At 34.3% G+C, this 26,193-nt stretch overlaps 1 protein-coding gene across 2 annotated transcripts in view; it reads right to left on the bottom strand.

Moving 5' to 3' along the window:
- Nucleotides 1-2,576: 2,576 nt before the first annotated feature.
- The window catches only part of LOC115430654 (protein CutA homolog), a 24,137-nt gene continuing 520 nt past the window's right edge, over nucleotides 2,577-26,193 (bottom strand). The window contains exons 2-6 of one of the 2 annotated variants that reach the window (XM_030150791.1): nucleotides 20,166-20,314; nucleotides 8,156-8,215; nucleotides 5,202-5,247; nucleotides 5,065-5,114; nucleotides 2,577-2,875 (exon numbers count right to left, since the gene is read on the bottom strand). In XM_030150791.1, the coding sequence (XP_030006651.1) occupies nucleotides 2,773-2,875; nucleotides 5,065-5,114; nucleotides 5,202-5,247; nucleotides 8,156-8,215; nucleotides 20,166-20,314 (408 nt within the window). In that variant the 3' untranslated portion in view covers nucleotides 2,577-2,772. The remainder of the gene's footprint in view (nucleotides 2,876-5,064; nucleotides 5,115-5,201; nucleotides 5,248-8,155; nucleotides 8,216-20,165; nucleotides 20,315-26,193) is intronic. The other variant, XM_030150792.1, reaches the window with a different exon arrangement.

The following is a 26,193-nucleotide window of genomic DNA, read 5'->3' as shown; positions in this document are numbered from 1 at the left end:
AACAAAAATATACTCTGTCCATTTCATGACAAAAATACCCATATAAAAAAACTACAATAAACTCACAACACAAATACCCATATATTAAAAAAATAAAAAATAAACTCTGTCCATTGCATAACAATAATATCCTGTTGTTGCATCAACACATAAACGGAGCTGGAATAAAGATTTTTCTCTGCTCTATTTTTATATTTGTGTTTTTTATGCTTTGTATCATGTATAATATTTGCATAACATAATCCAGATTGCCTGTGTATATGTCTTCCAAATTCTCAGTGCACCGGTAATTTTCTTGTCAGTAATACTTAATTAGTGCAGCTTTTGTCTCTATGCTTACAAACACATTCCATTATAATAAAAACATTTACATTTGATTTAGGTTTGACTAATGACACATTCTACTAGTTTGATTCATTTTAGTTAACTAGAATGCTGAATGTTGTCCTGCTGGTATGATTGTTTTTTCCAATTAAAGCATCAATTTCAATGTTTTTGTGATAGTTTATTACATAATGTACCAAATTATTATATATTTTTAAAAAAGTGCTACACTCACATTCTGTAATAACTGCTGCAAAGTGCATTAAGTTATTACAAAATGTGGTGTTATGACGTAATGTCTGTTTTTAAATCCCTTCTTAAAACCCATCTTTTCTGCTTGGCTTTTGAAACCATGTGAGATGTTTGAGGGTATTATCTTTATTCTATTGTTTTTATTCGGTAGTGGTTTATTGTTCTTATTGATCTATTTTATTTCTTCATTTTGTTGTTTTTAATTGCATGGCTTTTCAATCTATTTTTGTATTTTATTCTTTTATTTGAGCTTTATTTATTCTTCTGTATGTCACTTTTTTCTTTTTGTACAGTTTCTATGTATTTACATCTATTCTGTATTTTATTCTTCTGTTTTGGTTTTATTTATTCTTCTGTACAGCACTTTGGTCCACTGCAGTTGTTTTAAAGTGCTTTAGAAATAAAGTTGGATTGGATAATGACGTGAAAAATTATTATATTATTATTTATTGCACAGTTATTACCTCTGCCAGGAGGTATTGTGATCACTTTGCTTTGTGTTTGTTTGTTTGTTTGTTTGTTTGTTTGTTTGTTGTTAGCAACTTTACGGGAAAACTATTCCAACCATCTTTACCAAATTTTACCCACAGATCGGCCTAGGCCCTGGGATGAACCCATTAAATTTTGGGCCAAAGTTCAAGGTCACAGCAAGGTCACAAAATCTACAATTTTCCTATCTCGTCATTGAGCAATTTTCAAAAATTTTTAAAAAAAATTTCAAAACGACTCCAATTAACCTCCAATTTGATCCACCCATAGCTTATAACAATATCTTGTATCTGGCACAAAATTGTCCACATCCACTGTAGAATGTGGACTCTGTGGACATTTACATTTAACATTGAAAATCCCATTTACCACACATTTTTCTTTACTACTCAACAAATATTGATTGGAATTCAATATAATTGGACATACACATGACTGGTACCTAGCTTCAACTTTTTCTGCTGTATGGAACAACCTTGAAACTGTTAAATATAAAAGAAATAGTCGATCTGCACATGCACACCGTTCAGGGTGCTTGGCGGAGGTTTGCGTTCTCTGAACACTTGTTACATAATGTGGTGCTCCAATGAAGTTACCACATTTGGTCCCTTACCCCTTAAATGACAAAAAAATAAATAAAAAATTAGGGATGTCCAATAATATCGGCCCCACCGATATTATCGGCCCGATATTGGACTAAAAATGTAATATCGGTGAATATCGTTATCGTTTTTTTTGCCTATCATTAAAACTGATAAAATAATGCCTTGATTTCACCGGCATTTACCGACGTGTAAATGAAGCATTGTTTGTAGCTGAAAGAAATGTGCAGTTTTCAAAATTGTACAGTAGAGTTGCCACACTGTAGTAGACTCATGGAGGGAGGGAGAGAAAATACATAAATATGGCATTTTTTCCACAACTTAAGTTGAAGTATGTATTCTTTCCACAGACAGTGTTTACATTTTGAAAGCCTTGTTGCATTTGAAAATGCATCCAATGGGGCATCACAATAAAATTAGGCATGATGTGTTAATTCCATGATAGGAGATATGTGATGTTACCTAAAATTAGTTTAATATCCCACATATTTCGGCAGCGGTATCGGTAGATATTGGAATCGGAAATTAAGTGTTGGACAATATCGGCATATCGGTTTTTGGCAAAAAAGCCAATATCGGACATCCCTATAAAAATCCAAGAAGTAAATATAAAAAAATACAAGGAAACACATGTAAGGTGAAAGGAACATGTATTTTAGAACATTAGAACATCACTTTTAGAACATTAGACCAACACAAGACCCCTGTCCACATCCACATTATCCCTTTGAACATCATTCCTTACATTAGTACCATTACTTCATGGTACCTAACAAAGCAGGTCCACTCACTGTTCATGCAGAGGTGGACCTTACAGACCCTGGAGACCACATTGGACCTCAGATTGTTGACTCACTGTCCTCACTGGAACTGTTGCTGTCACTGTCTTGTAATGTATATGGAAATGACCAAAATAGTCACTTGCCCGATAAAGGGTTAAGACTACAAAAAGTCCTACCGTCCTGTTTTAACTGTTGTCTATCGGTCCATTTCCTGAACCCTTCAGTCCACACAGTTTAAACAGCAGCCTGTGTGTGTGCGTCCACAGTCAGCTTCCGTGTTTGGCTGCAGGCCGAGCGGAGATTGACTTTGACTTAATGATCACTCAGTCATCTGGGATGGCTTCATCCATCCACTTCATGTACGCCAGACTGCCGTCCTCCACCGGGAAGCTGAGGACTTCTGGGTTTGCATATGGGTGGACAGACCTTGAAGGGAGCCACACAAAACATTACTCTAGACTCTGACAGGGCATAACCTTTGTTTATATACTACGGATATGACTCATACTCTACATATACCCCTCAGTTCACAAAATAACAGAGGTAGGCTCCGGCGGGAACACTCAGGGAAAGTGCTTTTAAACATTTCTATTCAACAGGGGCCACAGAGCACGAAGCACTCATCCTCACCCCAAATGATTATAAGCCATTCTCAAATGTTCACATCTATTGTAGATTGTAAAATATGCAGTTTTCGCTGGAGGAAATCCACAAGATTAATACAGATACAGCTTTACAAAAAATACCCAATATGCAGCACTGATAGCTTAATGCTCAACTGCAGCGAAAAATGTCACTTCATATCATATATCATAATTTCATATCATATCATATATCATATTATATAATTTCATATCATGTCATAAATCATATCTTATATTGTGTTGTCATATCATATCATATATTATATCATATCATATCATATATCGTATTATGTCATATCATATCATATATCATATCATATATCAAATTATGTCATATCATATCATAAATCATATGATGTCATATCACATCATATATCATATCATATCATATAACATATGATGTCATACCATATAATATCATATTATGTCATATCATATATCATATCACATCATACCATACAGGGTGGGGAAGCAAAATTTACAATGAACATTTAGTTGTTTTTTCTCAGCAGGCACTATGTCAATTGTTTTGAAACCAAACATATATTGATGTCATAATCATACCTAACACTATTATCCATACCTTTTCAGAAACTTTTGCCCATATGAGTAATCAGGAAAGCAAACGTCAAAGAGTGTGTGATTTGCTGAATGCACTCGTCACACCAAAGGAGATTTCAAAAATAGTTGGAGTGTCCATAAAGACTGTTTATAATGTAGAGAGAGAATGACTATGAGCAAAACTATTACGAGAAAGTCTGGAAGATACTATTAAAGAAGAATGGGAGAAGTTGTCACCCGAATATTTGAGGAGCACTTGGCCAAGTTTCAGGAAGCGTGTGAAGGCAGTTATTGAGAAAGAAGGAGGACACATAGAATAAAACATTTTCTATTATGTACATTTTCTTGTGGCGAATAAATTCTCATGACTTTCAATAAACTAATTGGTCATACACTGTCTTTCAATCCCTGCCTCAAAATATTGTAAATTTTGCTTCCCCACCCTGTATGTCATGTCATGTCAATGACATTAACCCATAAAGACCCAAACAGCCACTGGCTACCAAACCATCTACTAATCTAAAATGTTTAATACCAGTTGATCCATTAATCCTATCAATACATGTAAATAATTGGTGTAAAATACAGATTCACAAGTTAAAAACCCATGGAGTTGGATCAGTGACAGTGGATGGAGACACCTGTTTTTACTTTCAGCTAAAAAAGTCAATTATTCATCAGTTTTCTCTCATTTTAATGTAATAATCTTTGACTCCATCTCTCTCTCTCTCTCTCTCTCTCTCTCTCTCTCTCTCTCTCTCTCTCTCTCTCTCTCTCTCTCTCTCTCTCTCTCTCTCTCTCCTCTCTCTCTCTCTCTCCTCTCTCTCTCTCTCTCCTCTCTCTCTCTCTCTCTCTCTCTCTCTCTCTCTCTATCTGAGCACCTAAATTAAGTATAGGATATTAAATGTAGTAAAATACATGCCTTACAGTGAAAAATGCTAAATATAGAAGATGATGTTATAAAAAATGATTAAAGATCACTTAAGAAAGGTTCAAATGTATTTAGGATCTGCCACAAAAGCAGTACTGGGTCTTTATGGGTTAAATAAAATACACACATTTAAAATGTTCGTTGATTTGCTGTTGTAGGAGGATGTTTTTGTTGAAAATTATTTTGAAGCCGAAGCAATTAAACTCTATTGTGCTACATCTTCAGGTAATATTTACAGTTCTACATTGAATAAGCAGCACCAAAATAAAACAAATTGTTTAATGTGGTGCTTTTGCAGAACATCACTGCTGGCAACTAGAAAGTACTTGTAAGCTCTGAAGTAATTAAATTTTGAGCAAAGAATGGGTTGATCCTAATTACACGGAAGCTTTAATTTTGGCACAGCTAAAGCTCATTTTAATAATAAAAAAGGATTTACAATGACTTCCAATGACCATTACATTGCAGAAAATACTTACCTCACATAATCTATGACGTGTCGGGTCCTGGAGGTCTTTGTTTTCACAACCTGGAATGACAATAACGTCTTAAACTTCTGCTTGTGGTTTCAACATGGAATTATCTGCAGCTCTGTTTACATTTTCACAAAGCTTACCATCAGAAATTCACTTGCATCTTGGATTTCACCTTTCCAAAAGTACCTAAAAGACCAAAAAAAAAAACATAAAAACATGTAATATTTTAATTGAATGTGCAATAACTTGTTCTACCTCACAGTACTTTTATTTTTTATTATTTATTTAATTTTTAAAAATTTTACAGTGTGTATTTGTGTCTGTCTGTGCAATAACTGCTTTTATATGTTTTCGCTGTGTTTGCATGTTGTTTTTGTTTAAAGAATTCCAATGTAGCCTACTTATACTGCGATTTATGTGTGCAAATGGCAAAATGAAGTCTATTCTACATATAATGTGAAGTGCGACACATTATCATGCCTTAGGTGTCATGCCTGGGTGTCAAACATACGGCCTGTGGGCCAAAAACCGGCCCACCACAAGGTCCAATCCGGCTCCTGGGATAAATTTGTGAAATGCAAAAATTACACTGAAGATATTAATCATTTTAGTTCAGGGGTCACGTTCAGTCTAAGTCAATCTAAAGTGGGCGGGACCAATAAAGTACTATCCTAATAACCTATAAATAATGACAACTCCATGTTTTTCTTTTTGTTTCAGTGTAAAAAAAAAAGTCAAATTGCATGAAAATGTTTGCATTTACAAACTATCTTTTCACAAAAAGTGTGAATAACCTGAACAATATGAACAACCTGAAAAGTCTTAAGAGAAATAAATGCAATTTTAATAATATTCTGCCTGTTAATAAATGTTTTATGTATTTGTAGATTCACTGTGATCTGTAAGTTGCAATGTACATGTATAACCCATAAGGACCCAGTGTGACTTGTGTGGCAGTTCCTAAATTATTTTTTCTCTTTATTCAACCTTTTCTAAGTGATTTATCACCTTTTTTTTTTTTTATAATACTATCCTCTGAATTTGGCATTTTTCCAGTGAAAATCATCTATTTTTCTATGTTTAATTGACTGATCATATAGATCACAAGTGTCAAACATGCGGCCCAGGGCCAAAACCGGCCCGCCAAAGGTTCCAATCCGGCCCGCGGTTTGAATTTGCAAAGTGCAAGTTAGGGCATCGAACTCTATAATAATATCATAATAACCTATAAATAATGACACCAATTTTTTCTCTTTGATTTAGTGCAAAAAAACACTAAATTAAGAAAATATTTACATTAAGAAACTATCCTTAAACTATCAATAAAATGTGAATAACCTGAACAATATGAACAACCTGAAAAGTCTTAAAAGAAATAAATGCAATTTTAATAATATTCTGCCTGTTAATAAATGTTTTATGTATTTGTAGATTCACTGTGATCTGTAAGTTGTACTGCACATATATAACCCATAAGGACCCAGTGGGACTTTTGTGGCAGTTCTTAAATTATTTTTTCTCTTTATTTAACCTTTTCAAAGTGATTTATCACCTTTTTTAAATAATATTATCCTCTGAATTTGGCATTTTTCCAGTGAAAATCATCTATTTTTCTGTGTTTTAATTGACTGATCATGTAGACGTTCATAAAAGCTCAGAGTAAACTCAAAGGTCATTGTATCAAAACAGAAAAAATTGGAAAAAAAGTGACTTTTTCAGTAAAATATATCAGTAATTGAACATAAACCCAGTGTATCCATCCACTGTCATTGATCCAACTCCATGGGTTTTACCGGTGAAACAATGTTGTAGAAGATGACGGTGTTTCCACGGTTACTACAGAGCCTGGTCATATCTGATGGCCATGAAAAGATGACAAACTGTATTTTACACCAATTATTTACATGGATTGATAGGATTAGTGATCAGCAGTTTAGATCAGCAGGTGCTTTTGACCGATGGTGGATATTGGAATCTTTATGGGATAAATGAGAAGATGAGGCAGAATATTGATAAATTTGCTCTTTTTTTCTTCATAAATTTCAGTTTGTTCATAGCTGTTCAAGTAATTTGCATTTTTTTAAAGGGATAATTTCTAGATGTAAATATTTTCATGATGTAATTTTACATTTTTCACTCTAAAAGATAAAGAAAAGTTTAGAGTTCATATTAGTTATATATTATTATGTTATTATTTTACCGGTCCAGCCCACTTTACATCATGTTAGGCTGAACGTGGCCCCTGAACTAAAATGAGTTTGACACCCCTGCTTTACGCCCTCAAATACCAGCATGTGTCGGTGTGTTTTCTCACAAAGAAGCTGTCTTTAAAAAGAACTAAACAATATTTTCTAAAAGGAACACAGCTATATAACCTTCTACAACAGTTTGTTATTAGCAGTGATTGTGGCCCTAGTGATTTAAAGCAATATTGTCAAACTGTTCCCGACAGGCTTTTATGGTATGAAGTGTAAAACTGCTTGTGTGCTTTGAACATTTCCCTCGTGGGTTGTGAAATATGCCAGAAAAACAAACTAATAACCCAAATTTAAGCATGAACGTCTATGTTTAACGTCTGGTTCTGACTGAATCGGATCCATTCCACACCTGCGATCCCCATACATAAAACCCTCGACTGCCTCCGACGCCACCCTCGTTCCAAAAACTAATCCAAGCGCTTCCTCTATTTTTAGGCTAAACCTTTGTTTGGTTAACAGGTTTAACGCTGCATTTTCTATTCGGCTTCCTCTCTATCCTCCATGGCCTGTTAGTTTTGTTCCCTTTGTGATTATGCATTAGCAGGGGGAGGTTAATCGGTGCATACAAACATATGACTGCTCTAAATGCTATCCGCCGTTCACGCTGCAGTGATGGGGGAAAACTGATAAGGTGTTCAGATGCAGCCCATTTCCTTCGGTTGTTGTTGTTTCCTAGGTAACCGGAACACACACAAAAAAAAAAAAAAAAAAAAAAACAGACGGAAATGTACGTGTATGTGTGTGTCTGTACATTTGAGGAATATTTTAACTCCTATGAGCGGATGTGGCAAGATGAGTGCTAAGTAATGTCAAGTTCAGGGTCAAATAGGATTTACATTGTGGAAGTCCTGGAGAGAATGTTAATACTGGCTGCCAGTCTCCTCTCCATGATCGCCCTGCAAAAAAAAAAAAAAAAAAAAAAAAAAGGACAGTAGTTAGGAATGTGGACAGAAAAGAAAGGGAGATTAAAAAAGACGAAAATTAGAATGAAATGCCTACAAGCTACCAGCTGTTATCAACTGCAACATGAAACTGAAGCCTTCATTATGGAGCTTTTTAACCCATAAAGACCTACAGCTACTTTTGGGTCAGTTCCCAAATGCATTTTTTTTTTTCCCTTAAGTGATTTATCATCATTTCTTACAATATTATTCTATGTATTTTGCTTTTTTTCCCCCAGTGATTGTCAGGTATTTTCCCATATTGAATTTACTGCATGTAGATTTTTATAAAAAGCTCTAATTAAAGTTGAGGGTTATTATATCAAAAACAGAAAAATAGGACCAATGACCCTGTAGCTTACCGGCCAAATTAAAAGCTTTGGGAAATGTATCCAGATGCCATTTATTATTGCCCAGTTATGTGTATTTATTATATGACAGAAATAGCCCATGTTTTGGTCATATTCCAATCAGTTTTAGTGGGAGGTTTGTCATTTATTCAAGACATGAAAATATTGAATGAAAGTTTATTTGAAGTGTATTTTGTTGTCTTATAAGTTTGCATTGATTTTTATCATATTTTCAGACAGTTACAAAAAGGAAACTAGAAAAGCACTTTGAGAGCACAGACCTCCGCCAAGGCAGATCAGACCCCCACCACCACCACCACCACCAAAATGTAATCATTTGTTCCTTGTGCCAGTGTCAACATTTCCTGAAAATTTCATCCAAATCCGTCCATAACTTTTTGAGTTATCTTGCTAACAGACAGACAAACAAACAAACAACCTCCCCCAAACTCCGAAAAACTCCAAAAAGCAGTTACGTGGTCAAAATTCAGTAAAAACACGATAAAAAAAAAAAGGAAAATTAACACAACACTGTAAACAACAGTAAAAAAATAGGACCAATGGCCCTGTAGCTTACCGGCCAAATTAAAAGCTTTGGGAAATGTATCCAGATGCCATTTATTATCACCCAGTTATGTGTGTTTATTACATTACAGAAATAGCCCATGTTTTGGTCATATTCCAATCAGATCTGTAAAAAATTCAAATTCCAACTTGATATCATTGATACTGATTTATTGGATCAATCCACTTCCTATCTGTTGTAATGGGAAAATTTTTCAAAGTCGCACCAAATCCAGAATCAGATCCGGATCGAAATAATTTCAATACCTTGTGCTGACATCATCATACAGAAGCTGTATACCAAGTTGGAAGTCAATCAGAACTGGAGTTTCAGAGAAAAAGATGATTGAAATTTTTTCCCCATAAGAGCTCATGTTAAATTTTCCATAAGTTCCCGGATCCAGAAGAAGATCCTGATCAGCATGTGACCATTATGTTTTGGTCATCTCCCCATCAGGGCTGGACTGTAGAAATTGACACTGGATATCATTTATATTTACTGAGTTATTGCATCGATCCACTTCCTATCTCTTATAATGGGGAAATTTTTCAAAGTCGCACCAAATCCAGAATCAGATCTGGATCCAAATAATTTCACTAACTTTTGTTGACATCATCATAAAGAAGCTGTATACCAAGTTTGAAGTCAATCGGAATTTTAGTTTTGGAGAAGAAGACAATTGAAATTTTTGTAACAGACGACAGACAACGATGACGACGCCGGATGACGACAATAGCTTACGCCTATTGGCCGGTAAGCTAAAAATGGAGCAAAAAGGGACTTTTACAGCAAATATATCCTCCTGAGACCCAGTGACAAAAGTTTTACAGTTTTACCTTAAAAACAAATGCTGTCCATTGCAAGGGACATTCCATTAAAAATGAATAAATGAATAAAAATCATTTTAAAAATTTATCTGAAAAAACTGTTCCATTGTGCAGTTTAATGTAAAAAAAAAAAAAAAAAAAGGAACAGAAAAAAGACAAAACTTTCACTTTCCTGGGTCCCAGGAGGATATCAATAGCTGAAAGTAAAAGCAAATGTATTGAATCAAACTCCATGGGTTTTACTGGTGAATCAATGTTGTAGAAGATGGTGTTTCCACGATAACTATGGAGCCTCTCAACGTCCAAATGGGTCATATCTGATGACCATGAAAAGATGACAAACAATTTTTATTGTCTTTTATTGTCTTTATGGGTTAATGTCTGCATTTGATTTGATATGTTTTCATGCAGTTGAGCATTAACCCTTAAAGACCCAAACCTCCACCATCGACCAAAACCATCTACTGATCTAAACTGTTTAATATCTGTTGATCCTTTAATCCTATCAATACATGTAAGTATTTGGTGCAAAATGCAGTTTGTCATCTTTTCATGGTCATCAGATATGACCCATTTGGATGTTCAGAGGCTCCGTAGTTACCATGGAAATGCCGTCATCTTCTACAACATTGATTCACCAGTAAAATCCATGGAGTTGGATCAATGACAGTGGATGGAAACACTTGGTTTATGTTCAGTTAATGATATATTTGCTCAAAAAAACTCACTTTCTCTTCAGTTTTCTCAGTTTTTGATATAATAACCCTCAACTTTAATCTGAACTTTTATCAACATCGACATTATCATTAAATGAAATATAGGAAAATACATGATTTAAACTGAAAAAACGCAAAATACAGAGGATAATATTATAATAAATGGTGATGAATCACTTAAGAAACAAAGGAAGTGTCACAAAAGTAGCACTGGGTCTTTATGGGTTAAGACAGTGAAAATTGTGTATTTTTCTATATTTAATTCACTGATCATGTAGACATTCATAGAAGTTCAGACTAAAGTTGAGGGTTATTATATCAAAAACAGAAAACACTGAAAAAAAAGTGACTTTATTAACAAATATATCAATCAAGCTTTAGCTCAAGTGTGTCCATCCACTGTAATTTGTCAAACTCCATGGGTTTTACTGGTGAATCAATGTTGTAGAAGATGATGGTGTTTCCACGGTAACTGCGGAGCCTCTGAACATCCGAATGACCATGAAAAGACAACAAACTGTATTTTAGAGCAATTATTTACATGTATTGATTGGATTAGTGGATCAACAGGTATTAATCATTTTAGATCAGTAGATGCTTTTGGTTGCAGTGGATGTTTGGGTCTTTATGGGTTAAGTGTAATTTATTTGATTTGATATAATATTTAGCTGCAGTTGAGCATTAAGCCAGTGAAAATTGTGTATTTTTCTATATTTAATTTACAGATCATATAGATGTTCATAGAAGCTCAGATGTTGAAGTTGAAGGTTATTACATCCTCTTGAGACCCAGCAAAGCATTTTTGTGCTCTGTAGTGGACAAGAGTTTCACAGCTTTATTAAAAAAAAACAAAGCAAAGCTGTCCACTGCAAAGGACATTTCATTAAATGACAAAATATAGATCTGAAAAACTGTGGCATCATACAGTTTCCAATCCAGGCAATTATGTAATGTAAAAAACCCAAAAGTTGTACTTACTGGGTCTCAGGAGGACATTAAAAACAGAAAAAAATGAAGAAAAAGTGACTTTATTAACAAATATATCAATAATTATACTTAAGCTCAAGTGTTTCCATCCACTGTCATTTGGGTTAGGGTTATTTATCACCATTTATAATAATATTATCCTCCGAATTTGGCATTTTTCCAGTGAAAATCATCTATTTTTTTAGGTTTAATTGACTCATCATGAAGATGTTCATAAAAGTTCAGAGTAAACTTTACGGTCATTGTATCAAAAAAGAAAAAAAATTAAGAAAAAGTGACTTTTTCAGTAAAATATAGCATTAACTGGACATAAACCCAGTGTGTCCATCCACTGTCATTGATCCAACTCCATGGGTTTTACTGGTGAATCAATGTTGTAGAAGATGACAGTGTTTCCATGGTAATTACGGTAACATGGTAACTGTGAACGTCCAAATGGGTCATATCTGATGACCATGAAAAGATGACCAACTGTATTTTACACCAATTATTTACATGTATTGATAGAATTACTGGATCAACAGGTATTAAACAGTTTAGATCAGTAGATGCATTTGTTCACCAGTGGATGTTTGGGTCTTTATGGGTTAAGTGTAATTTATTTGATTTGATATAATATTTAGCTGCAGTTGAGCATTAAGCCAGTGAAAATTGTGTATTTTTCTATATTTAAGTTACTGAATTATATAGATGTTCACAGAAGCTCAGATGTTGAAGTTGAAGATTATTACATCCTCCTGAGACCCAGCAAAGCATTTTTGTGCTCTGTAGTGGACAAGAGTTTCACAGCTTTATTAAAAAAATAACAAAAAAAAACTGTCAGCTGCAAAGGACATTTCATTAAATGAAAAACTATATAGATCTGAAAAACTGTGGCATCATACAGTTTCCAATCAAGGCAATTATGTAATGTAAAAAAAAACAAAAGTTGTACTTACTGGGTCTCAGGAGGACATTAAAAACAGAAAAAAATGAAGAAAAAGTGACTTTATTAACAAATATATCAATAATTATACTTAAGCTCAAGTGTTTCCATCCACTGTCATTTGGGTTAGGGTTATTTATCACCATTTATAATAATATTATCCTCCGAATTTGGCATTTTTCCAGTGAAAATCATCTATTTTTTTAGGTTTAATTGACTCATCATGAAGATGTTCATAAAAGTTCAGAGTAAACTTTACGATCATTGTATCAAAAAAGAAAAAAAATTAAGAAAAAGTGACTTTTTCAGTAAAATATAGCATTAACTGGACATAAACCCAGTGTGTCCATCCACTGTCATTGATCCAACTCCATGGGTTTTACTGGTGAATCAATGTTGTAGAAGATGACAGTGTTTCCATGGTAATTACGGTAACATGGTAACTGTGAACGTCCAAATGGGTCATATCTGATGACCATGAAAAGATGACCAACTGTATTTTACACCAATTATTTACATGTATTGATAGAATTACTGGATCAACAGGTATTAAACAGTTTAGATCAGTAGATGCATTTGTTCACCAGTGGATGTTTGGGTCTTTATGGGTTAAGTGTAATTTATTTGATTTGATATAATATTTAGCTGCAGTTGAGCATTAAGCCAGTGAAAATTGTGTATTTTTCTATATTTAAGTTACTGAATTATATAGATGTTCACAGAAGCTCAGATGTTGAAGTTGAAGATTATTACATCCTCCTGAGACCCAGCAAAGCATTTTTGTGCTCTGTAGTGGACAAGAGTTTCACAGCTTTATTAAAAAAATAACAAAAAAAACCTGTCCACTGCAAAGGACATTTCATTAAATGAAAAACTATATAGATCTGAAAAACTGTGGCATCATACAGTTTCCGAGCAAGGCAATTATGTAATGTAAAAAACCCAAAAGTTGTACTTACTGGGTCTCAGGAGGACATTAAAAACAGAAAAAAATGAAGAAAAAGTGACTTTATTAACAAATATATCAATAATTATACTTAAGCTCAAGTGTTTCCATCCACTGTCATTTGGGTTAGGGTTATTTATCACCATTTATAATAATATTATCCTCCGAATTTGGCATTTTTCCAGTGAAAATCATCTATTTTTTTAGGTTTAATTGACTCATCATGAAGATGTTCATAAAAGTTCAGAGTAAACTTTACGGTCATTGTATCAAAAAAGAAAAAAAATTAAGAAAAAGTGACTTTTTCAGTAAAATATAGCATTAACTGGACATAAACCCAGTGTGTCCATCCACTGTCATTGATCCAACTCCATGGGTTTTACTGGTGAATCAATGTTGTAGAAGATGACAGTGTTTCCATGGTAATTACGGTAACATGGTAACTGTGAACGTCCAAATGGGTCATATCTGATGACCATGAAAAGATGACCAACTGTATTTTACACCAATTATTTACATGTATTGATAGAATTACTGGATCAACAGGTATTAAACAGTTTAGATCAGTAGATGCATTTGTTCACCAGTGGATGTTTGGGTCTTTATGGGTAAAGTGTAATTTATTTGATTTGATATAATATTTAGCTGCAGTTGAGCATTAAGCCAGTGAAAATTGTGTATTTTTCTATATTTAAGTTACTGAATTATATAGATGTTCACAGAAGCTCAGATGTTGAAGTTGAAGATTATTACATCCTCCTGAGACCCAGCAAAGCATTTTTGTGCTCTGTAGTGGACAAGAGTTTCACAGCTTTATTAAAAAAATAACAAAAAAAACTGTCAGCTGCAAAGGACATTTCATTAAATGAAAAACTATATAGATCTGAAAAACTGTGGCATCATACAGTTTCCAATCAAGGCAATTATGTAATGTAAAAAAAAACAAAAGTTGTACTTACTGGGTCTCAGGAGGACATTAAAAACAGAAAAAAATGAAGAAAAAGTGACTTTATTAACAAATATATCAATAATTATACTTAAGCTCAAGTGTTTCCATCCACTGTCATTTGGGTTAGGGTTATTTATCACCATTTATAATAATATTATCCTCCAAATTTGGCATTTTTCCAGTGAAAATCATCTATTTTTTTTAGGTTTAATTGACTCATCATGAAGATGTTCATTAAAGCTCAGAGTAAACTTTACGATCATTGTATCAAAAAAGAATAAAAATTAAGAAAAAGTGACTTTTTCAGTAAAATATAGCATTAACTGGACATAAACCCAGTGTGTCCATCCACTGTCATTGATCCAACTCCATGGGTTTTACTGGTGAATCAATGTTGTAGAAGATGACAGTGTTTCCATGGTAATTACGGTAACATGGTAACTGTGAACGTCCAAATGGGTCATATCTGATGACCATGAAAAGATGACCAACTGTATTTTACACCAATTATTTACATGTATTGATAGAATTACTGGATCAACAGGTATTAAACAGTTTAGATCAGTAGATGCATTTGTTCACCAGTGGATGTTTGGGTCTTTATGGGTTAAGTGTAATTTATTTGATTTGATATAATATTTAGCTGCAGTTGAGCATTAAGCCAGTGAAAATTGTGTATTTTTCTATATTTAAGTTACTGAATTATATAGATGTTCACAGAAGCTCAGATGTTGAAGTTGAAGATTATTACATCCTCCTGAGACCCAGCAAAGCATTTTTGTGCTCTGTAGTGGACAAGAGTTTCACAGCTTTATTAAAAAAATAACAAAAAAAACTGTCAGCTGCAAAGGACATTTCATTAAATGAAAAACTATATAGATCTGAAAAACTGTGGCATCATACAGTTTCCAGTCAAGGCAATTATGTAATGTAAAAAACCCAAAAGTTGTACTTACTGGGTCTCAGGAGGACATTAAAAACAGAAAAAAATGAAGAAAAAGTGACTTTATTAACAAATATATCAATAATTATACTTAAGCTCAAGTGTTTCCATCCACTGTCATTTGGGTTAGGGTTATTTATCACCATTTATAATAATATTATCCTCTGAATTTGGCATTTTTCCAGTGAAAATCATCTATTTTTTTTAGGTTTAATTGACTCATCATGAAGATGTTCATAAAAGCTCAGAGTAAACTTTACGGTCATTGTATCAAAAAAGAAAAAAAAATTAAGAAAAAGTGACTTTTTCAGTAAAATATAGCATTAACTGGACATAAACCCAGTGTGTCCATCCACTGTCATTGATCCAACTCCATGGGTTTTACTGGTGAATCAATGTTGTAGAAGATGACAGTGTTTCCATGGTAATTACGGTAACATGGTAACTCTGAACGTCCAAATGGGTCATATCTGATGACCATGAAAAGATGACCAACTGTATTTTACACCAATTATTTACATGTATTGATAGAATTACTGGATCAACAGGTATTAAACAGTTTAGATCAGTAGATGCATTTGTTCACCAGTGGATGTTTGGGTCTTTATGGGTTAAGTGTAATTTATTTGATTTGATATAATATTTAGCTGCTGTTGAGCATTAAGCCAGTGAAAATTGTGTATTTTTCTATATTTAAGTTACTGAATTATATAGATGTTCACAGAAGCTCAGATGTTGAAGTTGAAGATTATTACATCCTCCTGAGACCCAGCAAAGCATTTTTGTGCTCTGTAGTGGACAAGAGTTTCACAGCTTTATTAAAAAAATAACAAAAAAAACTGTCAGCTGCAAAGGACATTTCATTAAATGAAAAACTATATAGATCTGAAAAACTGTGGCATCATACAGTTTCCAATCAAGGCAATTATGTAATGTAAAAAAAAACAAAAGTTGTACTTACTGGGTCTCAGGAGGACATTAAAAACAGAAAAAAATGAAGAAAAAGTGACTTTATTAACAAATATATCAATAATTATACTTAAGCTCAAGTGTTTCCATCCACTGTCATTTGGGTTAGGGTTATTTATCACCATTTATAATAATATTATCCTCCAAATTTGGCATTTTTCCAGTGAAAATCATCTATTTTTTTTAGGTTTAATTGACTCATCATGAAGATGTTCATTAAAGCTCAGAGTAAACTTTACGATCATTGTATCAAAAAAGAATAAAAATTAAGAAAAAGTGACTTTTTCAGTAAAATATAGCATTAACTGGACATAAACCCAGTGTGTCCATCCACTGTCATTGATCCAACTCCATGGGTTTTACTGGTGAATCAATGTTGTAGAAGATGACAGTGTTTCCATGGTAATTACGGTAACATGGTAACTGTGAACGTCCAAATGGGTCATATCTGATGACCATGAAAAGATGACCAACTGTATTTTACACCAATTATTTACATGTATTGATAGAATTACTGGATCAACAGGTATTAAACAGTTTAGATCAGTAGATGCATTTGTTCACCAGTGGATGTTTGGGTCTTTATGGGTTAAGTGTAATTTATTTGATTTGATATAATATTTAGCTGCAGTTGAGCATTAAGCCAGTGAAAATTGTGTATTTTTCTATATTTAAGTTACTGAATTATATAGATGTTCACAGAAGCTCAGATGTTGAAGTTGAAGATTATTACATCCTCCTGAGACCCAGCAAAGCATTTTTGTGCTCTGTAGTGGACAAGAGTTTCACAGCTTTATTAAAAAAATAACAAAAAAAACCTGTCCACTGCAAAGGACATTTCATTAAATGAAAAACTATAAAGATCTGAAAAACTGTGGCATCATACAGTTTCCAGTCAAGGCAATTATGTAATGTAAAAAAAAACAAAAGTTGTACTTACTGGGTCTCAGGAGGACATTAAAAACAGAAAAAAATGAAGAAAAAGTGACTTTATTAACAAATATATCAATAATTATACTTAAGCTCAAGTGTTTCCATCCACTGTCATTTGGGTTAGGGTTATTTATCATCATTTATAATAATATTATCCTCCGAATTTGGCATTTTTCCAGTGAAAATCATCTATTTTTTTAGGTTTAATTGACTCATCATGAAGATGTTCATTAAACCTCAGAGTAAACTTTACGGTCATTGTATCAAAAAAGAAAAAAAATTAAGAAAAAGTGACTTTTTCAGTAAAATATAGCATTAACTGGACATAAACCCAGTGTGTCCATCCACTGTCATTGATCCAACTCCATGGGTTTTACTGGTGAATCAATGTTGTAGAAGATGACAGTGTTTCCATGGTTACTACGGAGCCTCTGAACGTCCAAATGGGTCATATCTGATGACCATGAAAAGATGACAAACTTTATTTTACACCAATTACTTTATATGTTTGAAGCAGACCAAATCAATATGATACCACAATGTGACGGATTCACATATATTATTTATGAGGTGAAAAGAAGATGTGGAGAAACTGACCCACAGTCTTTTCAAATCCATACTATAGAATAATTACTGCAGGTACATGTGTTAGTTAAACTAATGTGCATTTGTGGAAATCTCTTCAAAATACTTTTGTTATTGATATGTTGTCACTGTCATTGATCCAACTCCATGGGTTTTACTGGTGAATCAATGTTGTAGAAGATGACGGTGTTTCCATGGTTACTAAGGAGCCTCTGAACGTCCAAATGTGTCATATCTGATGACCATGAAAAGACGACAAACTGCATTTACACCAGTTATTTACATGTATTGATAGGATAAATGGATCAGCAGTTATTAGACATTTTAGATCAGTAGATGGTTTTGGTCGCTGGTGGAGGTTTGGGTCTTTATGGGTTAAATAGAATATTTAAATAAAAATAAGATTTAAAAATGGTGAGAATTCCAAAGGTCTGGGTTCTGAGTCATGAACAGGTAGATTTCCTCCCTATACACTGCTGCTGCCCCTCGGCCTGTGCGGTGGTGACATTATGGCACCGAATATATTATATATTACATATTTTACAGTAATTATTTACATATATTGATTGGATTAATAGATCAGCAGGTAATAATAATAATAATAATAATAAACTTTATTTGTATAGCACCTTTCATACAGAAATTGTAGCCCAAAGTGCTTCACATTGATTGAAAAAAATACAATATTAAAATACATTTAGATTTGATTAGAAATACAATAAAATAAAAATAAATATAAAAACAGCGCACATTAAAATATTTGATTATGCATAGAATTTTTGAAGTGCAAGAAATAAGATGAAATGTGAGAGAAATACAATAAAATAAAAATAAAAGCAGCGCACATTAAAATATTTGATTATACATAGAATTTTTGAAGTGCAAGAAATAAGATGAAATTTGAAATACAGTAAAATAAAAAAAATAAAAACAGAAATACAATAAAATAAAATAAAAATGAAAAACCGCACATTCCTGGTTACTGAATTGTGACCCCATTTTTATCTCCTTTCAAAGGCTAATGAGAATAAAAATGTTTTTAATTTGGTTTTAAATATATTCAGTGAACTGGCTTCTCTAATGTCTTTTGGAATTGTATTCCATAACTTTGGTGCATAGTTAGTAAAGGCTGCGTCCCCCATTTTCTTTGTAATATTTCTGGGAGTCGCTAGTAAACCTGCGTTTGATGACCTCAGTGTTCTAGTTTGTACATAATTGATCAGAGAGTTTGCAATGTAACTTGGTCCGGTTCCATTTAGAGCTTTATACGTGAGGAGTAGTATCTTAAAATCAATTCTGTAGGTTACCGGTAGCCAGTGCAGGGAAACCAACACTGGAGTAATGTGCTCTCTCTTCTTGGTTTTGGTTAATAACCTAGCTGCAGAGTTCTGAATCAGCTGAAGTCTGTCTGTGCTGCTTTTTGGGAGACCTGTAAGGAGTGCATTACAGCAGTCCAGTCTGCTGGAGATAAAAGCATGGACCAGTTTTTCAGCATCCTTTCGATTTATAACCGGCATTATTTTGGCTATGTTTCTGAGGTGGAAGAATGACGTTTTAGTGACTTTCTTTATGTGGGACTTAAAGTTAAAGTCTGAGTCTATAATGACTCCTAGACTTGTCACTTCTGGTTTGATCCAGGAAGTGAGTTTGCCCATCCTACTCATCAGCAGGTATTAAACAGTTGAGATCAGTAGACGGTTTTGGTCGACGGTGGATGTTTGGGTCTTTATGGGTTAAACTGGAGGAGAATTCCGATAATAAACTTTACCTTCAGCTGCAGCTATGCTAATGTTATAGTTTATTATCAGCCCAGATATGCCCCCATCTCTAACCAGTGGCTCTGAGGGAGGTGATTTACATATCTGGCACCCGCACTGTGGTTACTCTCCGTCTTGACACGTGGTAAATAGATGGAGCTCATTTACATGCAGCTAAAATGCCAACAAAGGAGATGAGAGTGCAGACACAGCGCTCCACTAGTCTGCTGCTTGACAAGATTGTATCTCTGCTCCGGACAGAAGCGTCAAACTTATCCCAAACTGACTGACATAATGCGTTTATACATCATGTTTACTCATATCGCAGGCCGTGCACACACAGGCTGGACAGATTAATGGCATTTGGGTTAAAAAAGGGGGTACAATACATTCGCAATGATAGCCTCTGGTTTACAATTTGGAGCGCTGTGCAGCCAGCAGTTCATACTTTACCTGCCAATGTCCTTGGCCGCCTGCTCGTTGGGACTGTTAATGAGAAGGACAGAGTGGTGGCCCGGTACATAGCTCCCTGTGAAGGCTGAATAAAGCTGGACCCCGATAGACCACAGTCCAGGATATATGGACACGGTCAGGACCAGGAGCTTCACAGACCAGGGTGGGGTGAGGATGTATGGGAGCAACAACAAGGACAAACAACAAAAAACACATCTCAGTGCATTTAAGATACCAGACAGATTTCCAGAGTAAGATCTGGAAAAAAATAACCCTGTAAAGCCTGAACCATGAAATCATTGACAGAAAATTCCAGTTCTTTGAAAATGGGGCCTTTAATGGGTCTTCTGAGCAACAAAACTTTTTTTTTTTTTTTTCAAATATCAATTTCCTCTCTTCAAATCCAAACTCAAAACATATCTGTTTAGGACCTCTTTCTCTTTATGACCACAATTCCACTGTCCAATTTGAAGTGGACAGTGCAAAAAAAAATGGAAAAATGAACCAATTTTTAACCTGCCTTTCATTTTTTACTCTGTTTTATTGCTTGTTTTATATCACAGGTGTCAAACACGCGGCCTGGGGGCCAAGTCCGGCCCTCCAAAGGGTCCAATCCGGCCCCTGGAATGAATTTGTGAAATGTAAAAATTACACTGAAGATATTAACAATCAATGATGTTCAATCTAAAGTGGGCCAGACCTGTAAATAATATCATAATAACCTATAAATAATGAAAAGAAGCTAATTTTTCTTTTATTTTTTAGTGTCAAAAAAGTAAAATTACACAAAAATGTTTACATTTACGGACTAGCCTTTCACAAAAAAATATGAAAAACCTGAAATGTCTTAAGAGAAGTATGTAGTATTTTAACAATATGCTGCCTGTTATTAAAGGTTTTGTGTATTTGTAGATCCACTGTGATCTGTAAGTTGTAATGCATATGTATAAATGATAAACTGAGGTGTAACATGGTTAAAATTACACTTGTTTTTCTTAAGAATTTTCAGGTTTTCATATTTGTTTATGTTATGTTCAAGTACGGTTCGTAGATGTAAACATTTTCATTCTGGAATTTTGCTTTTTTTCCCCTCAAAAATATAGAGAAAACTTTGGAGTTGATAATATTTATAAGTTCTTATCCTATTATTTATATTATTTTACTGGTCGGGCCCACTTTATTTCATATTAGGCTGTATGTGGCCCCTGAACTAAAATGAGTTTGACACCCCTGTTTTATATTCTCCTGTTTTACTGTACGGTGTCCTTGAGTTCCAAGAAAGGTGCCTATAAATATAGTGTATTATTATTATTATTATTATTATTATTATTATTATCATTATTATATATGAGTTTCAACTTTGTACCATATTTGATACAGCAGGTCTCAGTGGTCAAATATTACACTGGGTTACAAAAAAATGTTTTTTGCAAGTTGTCTAGGTTTTTTCAACTGAATTAGGACCATTTTGTACCGCTAAATCCAAAAATGACATCTGTTTTTCTCAATCAGGTCAGGTTTTTTTTTGCTAATTTGATTTTGAAAATGACTTGCATATCATGTGTGTTGACACTGGCCATAGAGTAAATTTTACTCATTATTTCATGCTGCAGTTGTATCTTGAAGATACAACCAAGAATGAAACGTATAAAATTAACTGTTCTTGTGCGGAATGATTGATTTCTGTATCAGTATCAATTTTGAGTGGGACCAAATGTTATCTAAATCAGAGTTAAATTCAACTCTCTAAGAGTTAAACTGACACTGTTTTTTATTGTGTATAAAGAGTCAAATCAGAGAAAGTGATCATTTTGCAGTGGTTTCTTCTTCTTATTTTTTTTCCTAGAGAATATTTACACTGTAAGACTGGATAAGTTGAGTTTACTTAAAAATTCTGAGGTAACCGGTTGCCTTAAAAAATGTAAGTCATGAAAACTTGAGTGTATTAAACTGAAATGCTTGATTTGAATGGAATTGCTATTTAAGTACAACACACTCAATGCAGAGTTAAATTAACTTAAAATTTGTTGCAATGTCATTTACTTTGTATAATCATTAGACTTAATATCATCAGTTCTTTGGACTCATTTCCAAGTTGATTTTAATTAAAATTTTCAATAATAATAATGGATTAGATTTATATAGCGCTTTTCTAGACACCCAAGGCACTTTACATTGTTGACCCATTATTCATTCGTAGTGATGTGACGTTCACGAACGAATCAAATCTTTTGAACGGCTCTTTGAAATGAACAATGGGAACCGAATCTTTGTAAAGAGCCGTTCATTTTTTTTTTTCTTAAGGAGGGAGTGTTTTTTTTTTAGGTATTTAAGTACTGTAATTGCAGTGATTAATCACTGTTGTGTTTTGTGCAAATTTTTTCCGTTTTTTTTTTACACACATTTATTGTTCTTGTTCTGAGGAGAATTGCACTATAGTTCAGGTATTTAAGTAACTGCAGTGATTAATCACTGTTGTGTTTTGTGCCATTTTTTCCGTATGTTTACACACATTTATTGTTCTGGTTTTGAGGAGAATAAAATGTTATTTCATAAGAAAATGTTTTATTTTCTTTTTCATTTTTAGGTTACAGACTAGTCCACATAATGTACCTTGATGTTTTTGGTCAAATTCCAGCATTTGCCTAATGTCACCTTTCATGTCATGGATTTAGCCCACACATTTGAACTAACTATTCTTTTTTACAGTAAGATAATATTTACTGCCGCGCCAATTAAACACCTTTAAAATGTAATGTCAATCATCACATGTAGCCTATTTAGTCATTAACCCTTTCATGCACGAATTATGAGAACGTTAATCAAAATTTTTTCCCGAGTGTTTTTATTCTTCTTCAGGCACGAAAAAAACAATGCGATTGAGAATTTTCTTCTGAAAAAAAAATTTAAAAAAATAAAATAAAATAAAAATAATTTTAAAAATGTAAAAAAAAAAAAAAAAATACATAAAAATAATAAAAATTAAAAATATAAATAAATAAATAACTTCTTATGGACTTATTTTTCATGAAGTTGCAAAAATGTCCACTCAGCTGGACACCACATGTTTAATTTTTGATGCACAGAAACATGTATTTACTGATAAATTGTGTGAAAACTATGGGGAGGGCTTGTGATTCTGAGGGTTTATGCTCAGAAGAGATCTACATAATGTTACCAATTCATGTCAGAAAAGATATGTAGTGTCTTAAAACTTTAATAAAGATATGTGTGAAAAAAACCAAAACAACGAAAACAACAAAATCCATGAATATAGAAGAGAAAAGCTGTAGAATAGCTGTCCACTGTAGTGACCAGTATGCATGAAAGGGTTAAAACATTGGTGTTTCAAAATAATGCAAAAACATACAAGAGCCAGTTTTTTGAACGGCTCTTTTCAGTGAACAGCTCCTGCTTGAACGGCTCCCTTCAAAGAGCCAAAAGTCCCATCACCAATTAAAATCTTATGCAATACAAATGGCTTTATATAATTCTTTAACTTAATACATTGTGACGTTGATGGAAATTAGGCAAGAAGTTAACTCAGTGTAATTTGCCATCACCTACATACTTTTAATTAAGTGAAGCATAAAAACTTAGGGTGTATTCACACCTACCACGTTTGGTCTGTTTAAAACTGAATGCAGAATGCCAGAATGCAGCAGCGCGTCTGGTCTTCAATCAGCCTAAAAGGGCACATGTCACCCCCTTACTCATTGAGTTACACTGGCTACCCATAGCTGCCCGCATCAAATTCAAATCTTTAATCCTAGCCTACAAAATTCTCCGTGGGTCTGCTCCTGTCTACTTAGGTGCACTAATAAAAGCTTATGTCGCCCCACGACCACTCCGCTCGTCTGGGGAACGTAGTCTGGTGGTCCCCAGACCTTGTACAAGACAATCCAGGCTCTTTTCATGGGTCGTTCCACGTTGGTGGAACGCTCTACCAAGTGCTACAAGAACAGAGTCATCCCTGCCTATCTTCAAGAAGCTCCTGAAGACCCAGCTCTTCCGAGAGCACCTCCTATCCTAGCACTTTCAAACATTCCATTTTAAATATTCTAATAAGGTTTTTCCCAGGATAACCACAGATTCTTTCACGATTATCTCTGGACCTGCTGCGGTGGTCCGGCCTCTTCCCTGCCCTCATCATCACCACTCACTTATCCTCAACCGCCTCCATGTGTCTCCCCCTACTCCCCCCTTCTCCCCCTCTCCCCCAGTCCCTATCTCTATCGCTCTCTCTTTTTCCCCTTCTCTACTCTCTCTCTTTAACCCCAACTGGTCAAGGCAGACGGCCATCCTCCAGGAGTCTGGGTCTGCTCCAGGTTTCTGCTGTTAAAGGGAAGTTTTTCCTCGCCACTGTCACCAGTCACAAATGTTTGCTCCAGGAGGATTCTGTTGGGTTTCTGTAGAATTGACTTAGAGTCTGGTTTTGACCAACTCTATATATAAAATGTCAAGAGATAACTTTTTTGTGATCTGGCGCTATATAAATAAAATTTGATTGATTGAGTGATTTAATTGGTTTTCCCCTGTAAGTCGCTTTGGAAAAAAGTGTCTGCCAAATGCGTAAACATAAACATAAACATAAAACGGACCAGAGTTTGTTTCCCCAGAAAGTCCGGACTTTTTTTTAGGTGTGAATACAAACATGCAAACTCTGATTCGAACCAAACAAGCGGACCACTTCCAAACGGACTCTGGGCCGGTTCACTTCTGGTGTGAATATAACCGACCTCGAACCGAACCAAACCAAGGAAACTTGCACCTTTTTGTGCTTGACGAGCCACCGTAGCCGCTGGAAGTAGCCGAGGTTTACGGGTGATCAGAGCTAACAGCAGCAGACATGAGCTGTGGACAGACGTGGAGCAATGAGGAAACTGAATGTGCCATTGACATTTGGTGAAATGCCTGTATTATGAAACTGGCTCCAACTGAGCTTTTCTTGAGTGTTAACATTATTTTTGAAAATTTGTGTCAGTAAAAATGCAATTTATATTCTGAAAACAATAACTGTATATAAGAGTACCACGATTATTTTCATCAACACCAGCCGTCTCTGGTTAACCCCGCCCCTGACTTTCCTGTCCAATGCTAGTGCAGCTCCTTACACGCACGCTTGAGTTCACGCATTTTGGTTCACTTGCCAAAAGTACAATGTGAATGCAATCCAATCCAAATGACAAAATACAATCCCCATTTGATCCACATCAAATAAGTGGACCAGAGGATTATTCAGGTGGGAATACACTCTTGTGAAGCTGCAGAACCTTTAGAAATGAACAATAACACTATTGTTCTTTCTATGGCTCTGACTCATGGTGCAGCTCTACAAAAATACAAAAACAAACACAAAAAGGCCAATAAACACTGCCATACACACATTAAGTCCAAATTAACACTAACATCACAATCCCACTGAACCCCTGCATATAAAAAGAACACATTTTCAACAACATGCCCAATCCCCACAATGCAATGCAGAGATAAAAAGGTGTGGTCATGACTAAACCTGAGCGATTTAATTCCATTAAACTAAACTTTTTTGTACTTTCGACTATGTCTACAAATTAGTAGCATATACTGAACATTTTATAGCAATGTAATAAACTTAAATCATTTAAGTACATTGTAATTAAAGCATTTTAGTAAATACAAAGCGTGAAACAGTAAAATTTAACTCTCTAAGAGTTAAACTGACACTCAAATCAAATCAGAAAAAAGTAATCATTTTGCAGTGGGTTTTTTTTTTTTTTCTTTTCTCCACAGTATATTTAGAGCATCCCTGTGTGTTGTTTGTAGTAAACTCTGCAGACATTGGGCTGTTTTCTGTTATTTTGCGTTTGGATGAGAGGAAGTTAACTCAATTTAATTATCTGCTAGACCCTGAAGGGATTGCCATGTTTGAATTGGACTGGATTCAGTATTTATCCTCTTATTATTTGGCGCTGTCTGTCACAGATAAATGAGTATACTAGGCCTTGGCATGGAAGCAGTGACCAATTTATAATCTGTCCTACTTCTG

The sequence above is a fragment of the Sphaeramia orbicularis genome, chromosome 12 (assembly GCF_902148855.1).
Source record: "Sphaeramia orbicularis chromosome 12, fSphaOr1.1, whole genome shotgun sequence".
Taxonomy (NCBI): Eukaryota; Metazoa; Chordata; class Actinopteri; order Kurtiformes; family Apogonidae; genus Sphaeramia; species Sphaeramia orbicularis.
Note: the sequence above shows the minus strand (reverse complement) of the source record. Positions and strands in the feature narration are given on the sequence as shown.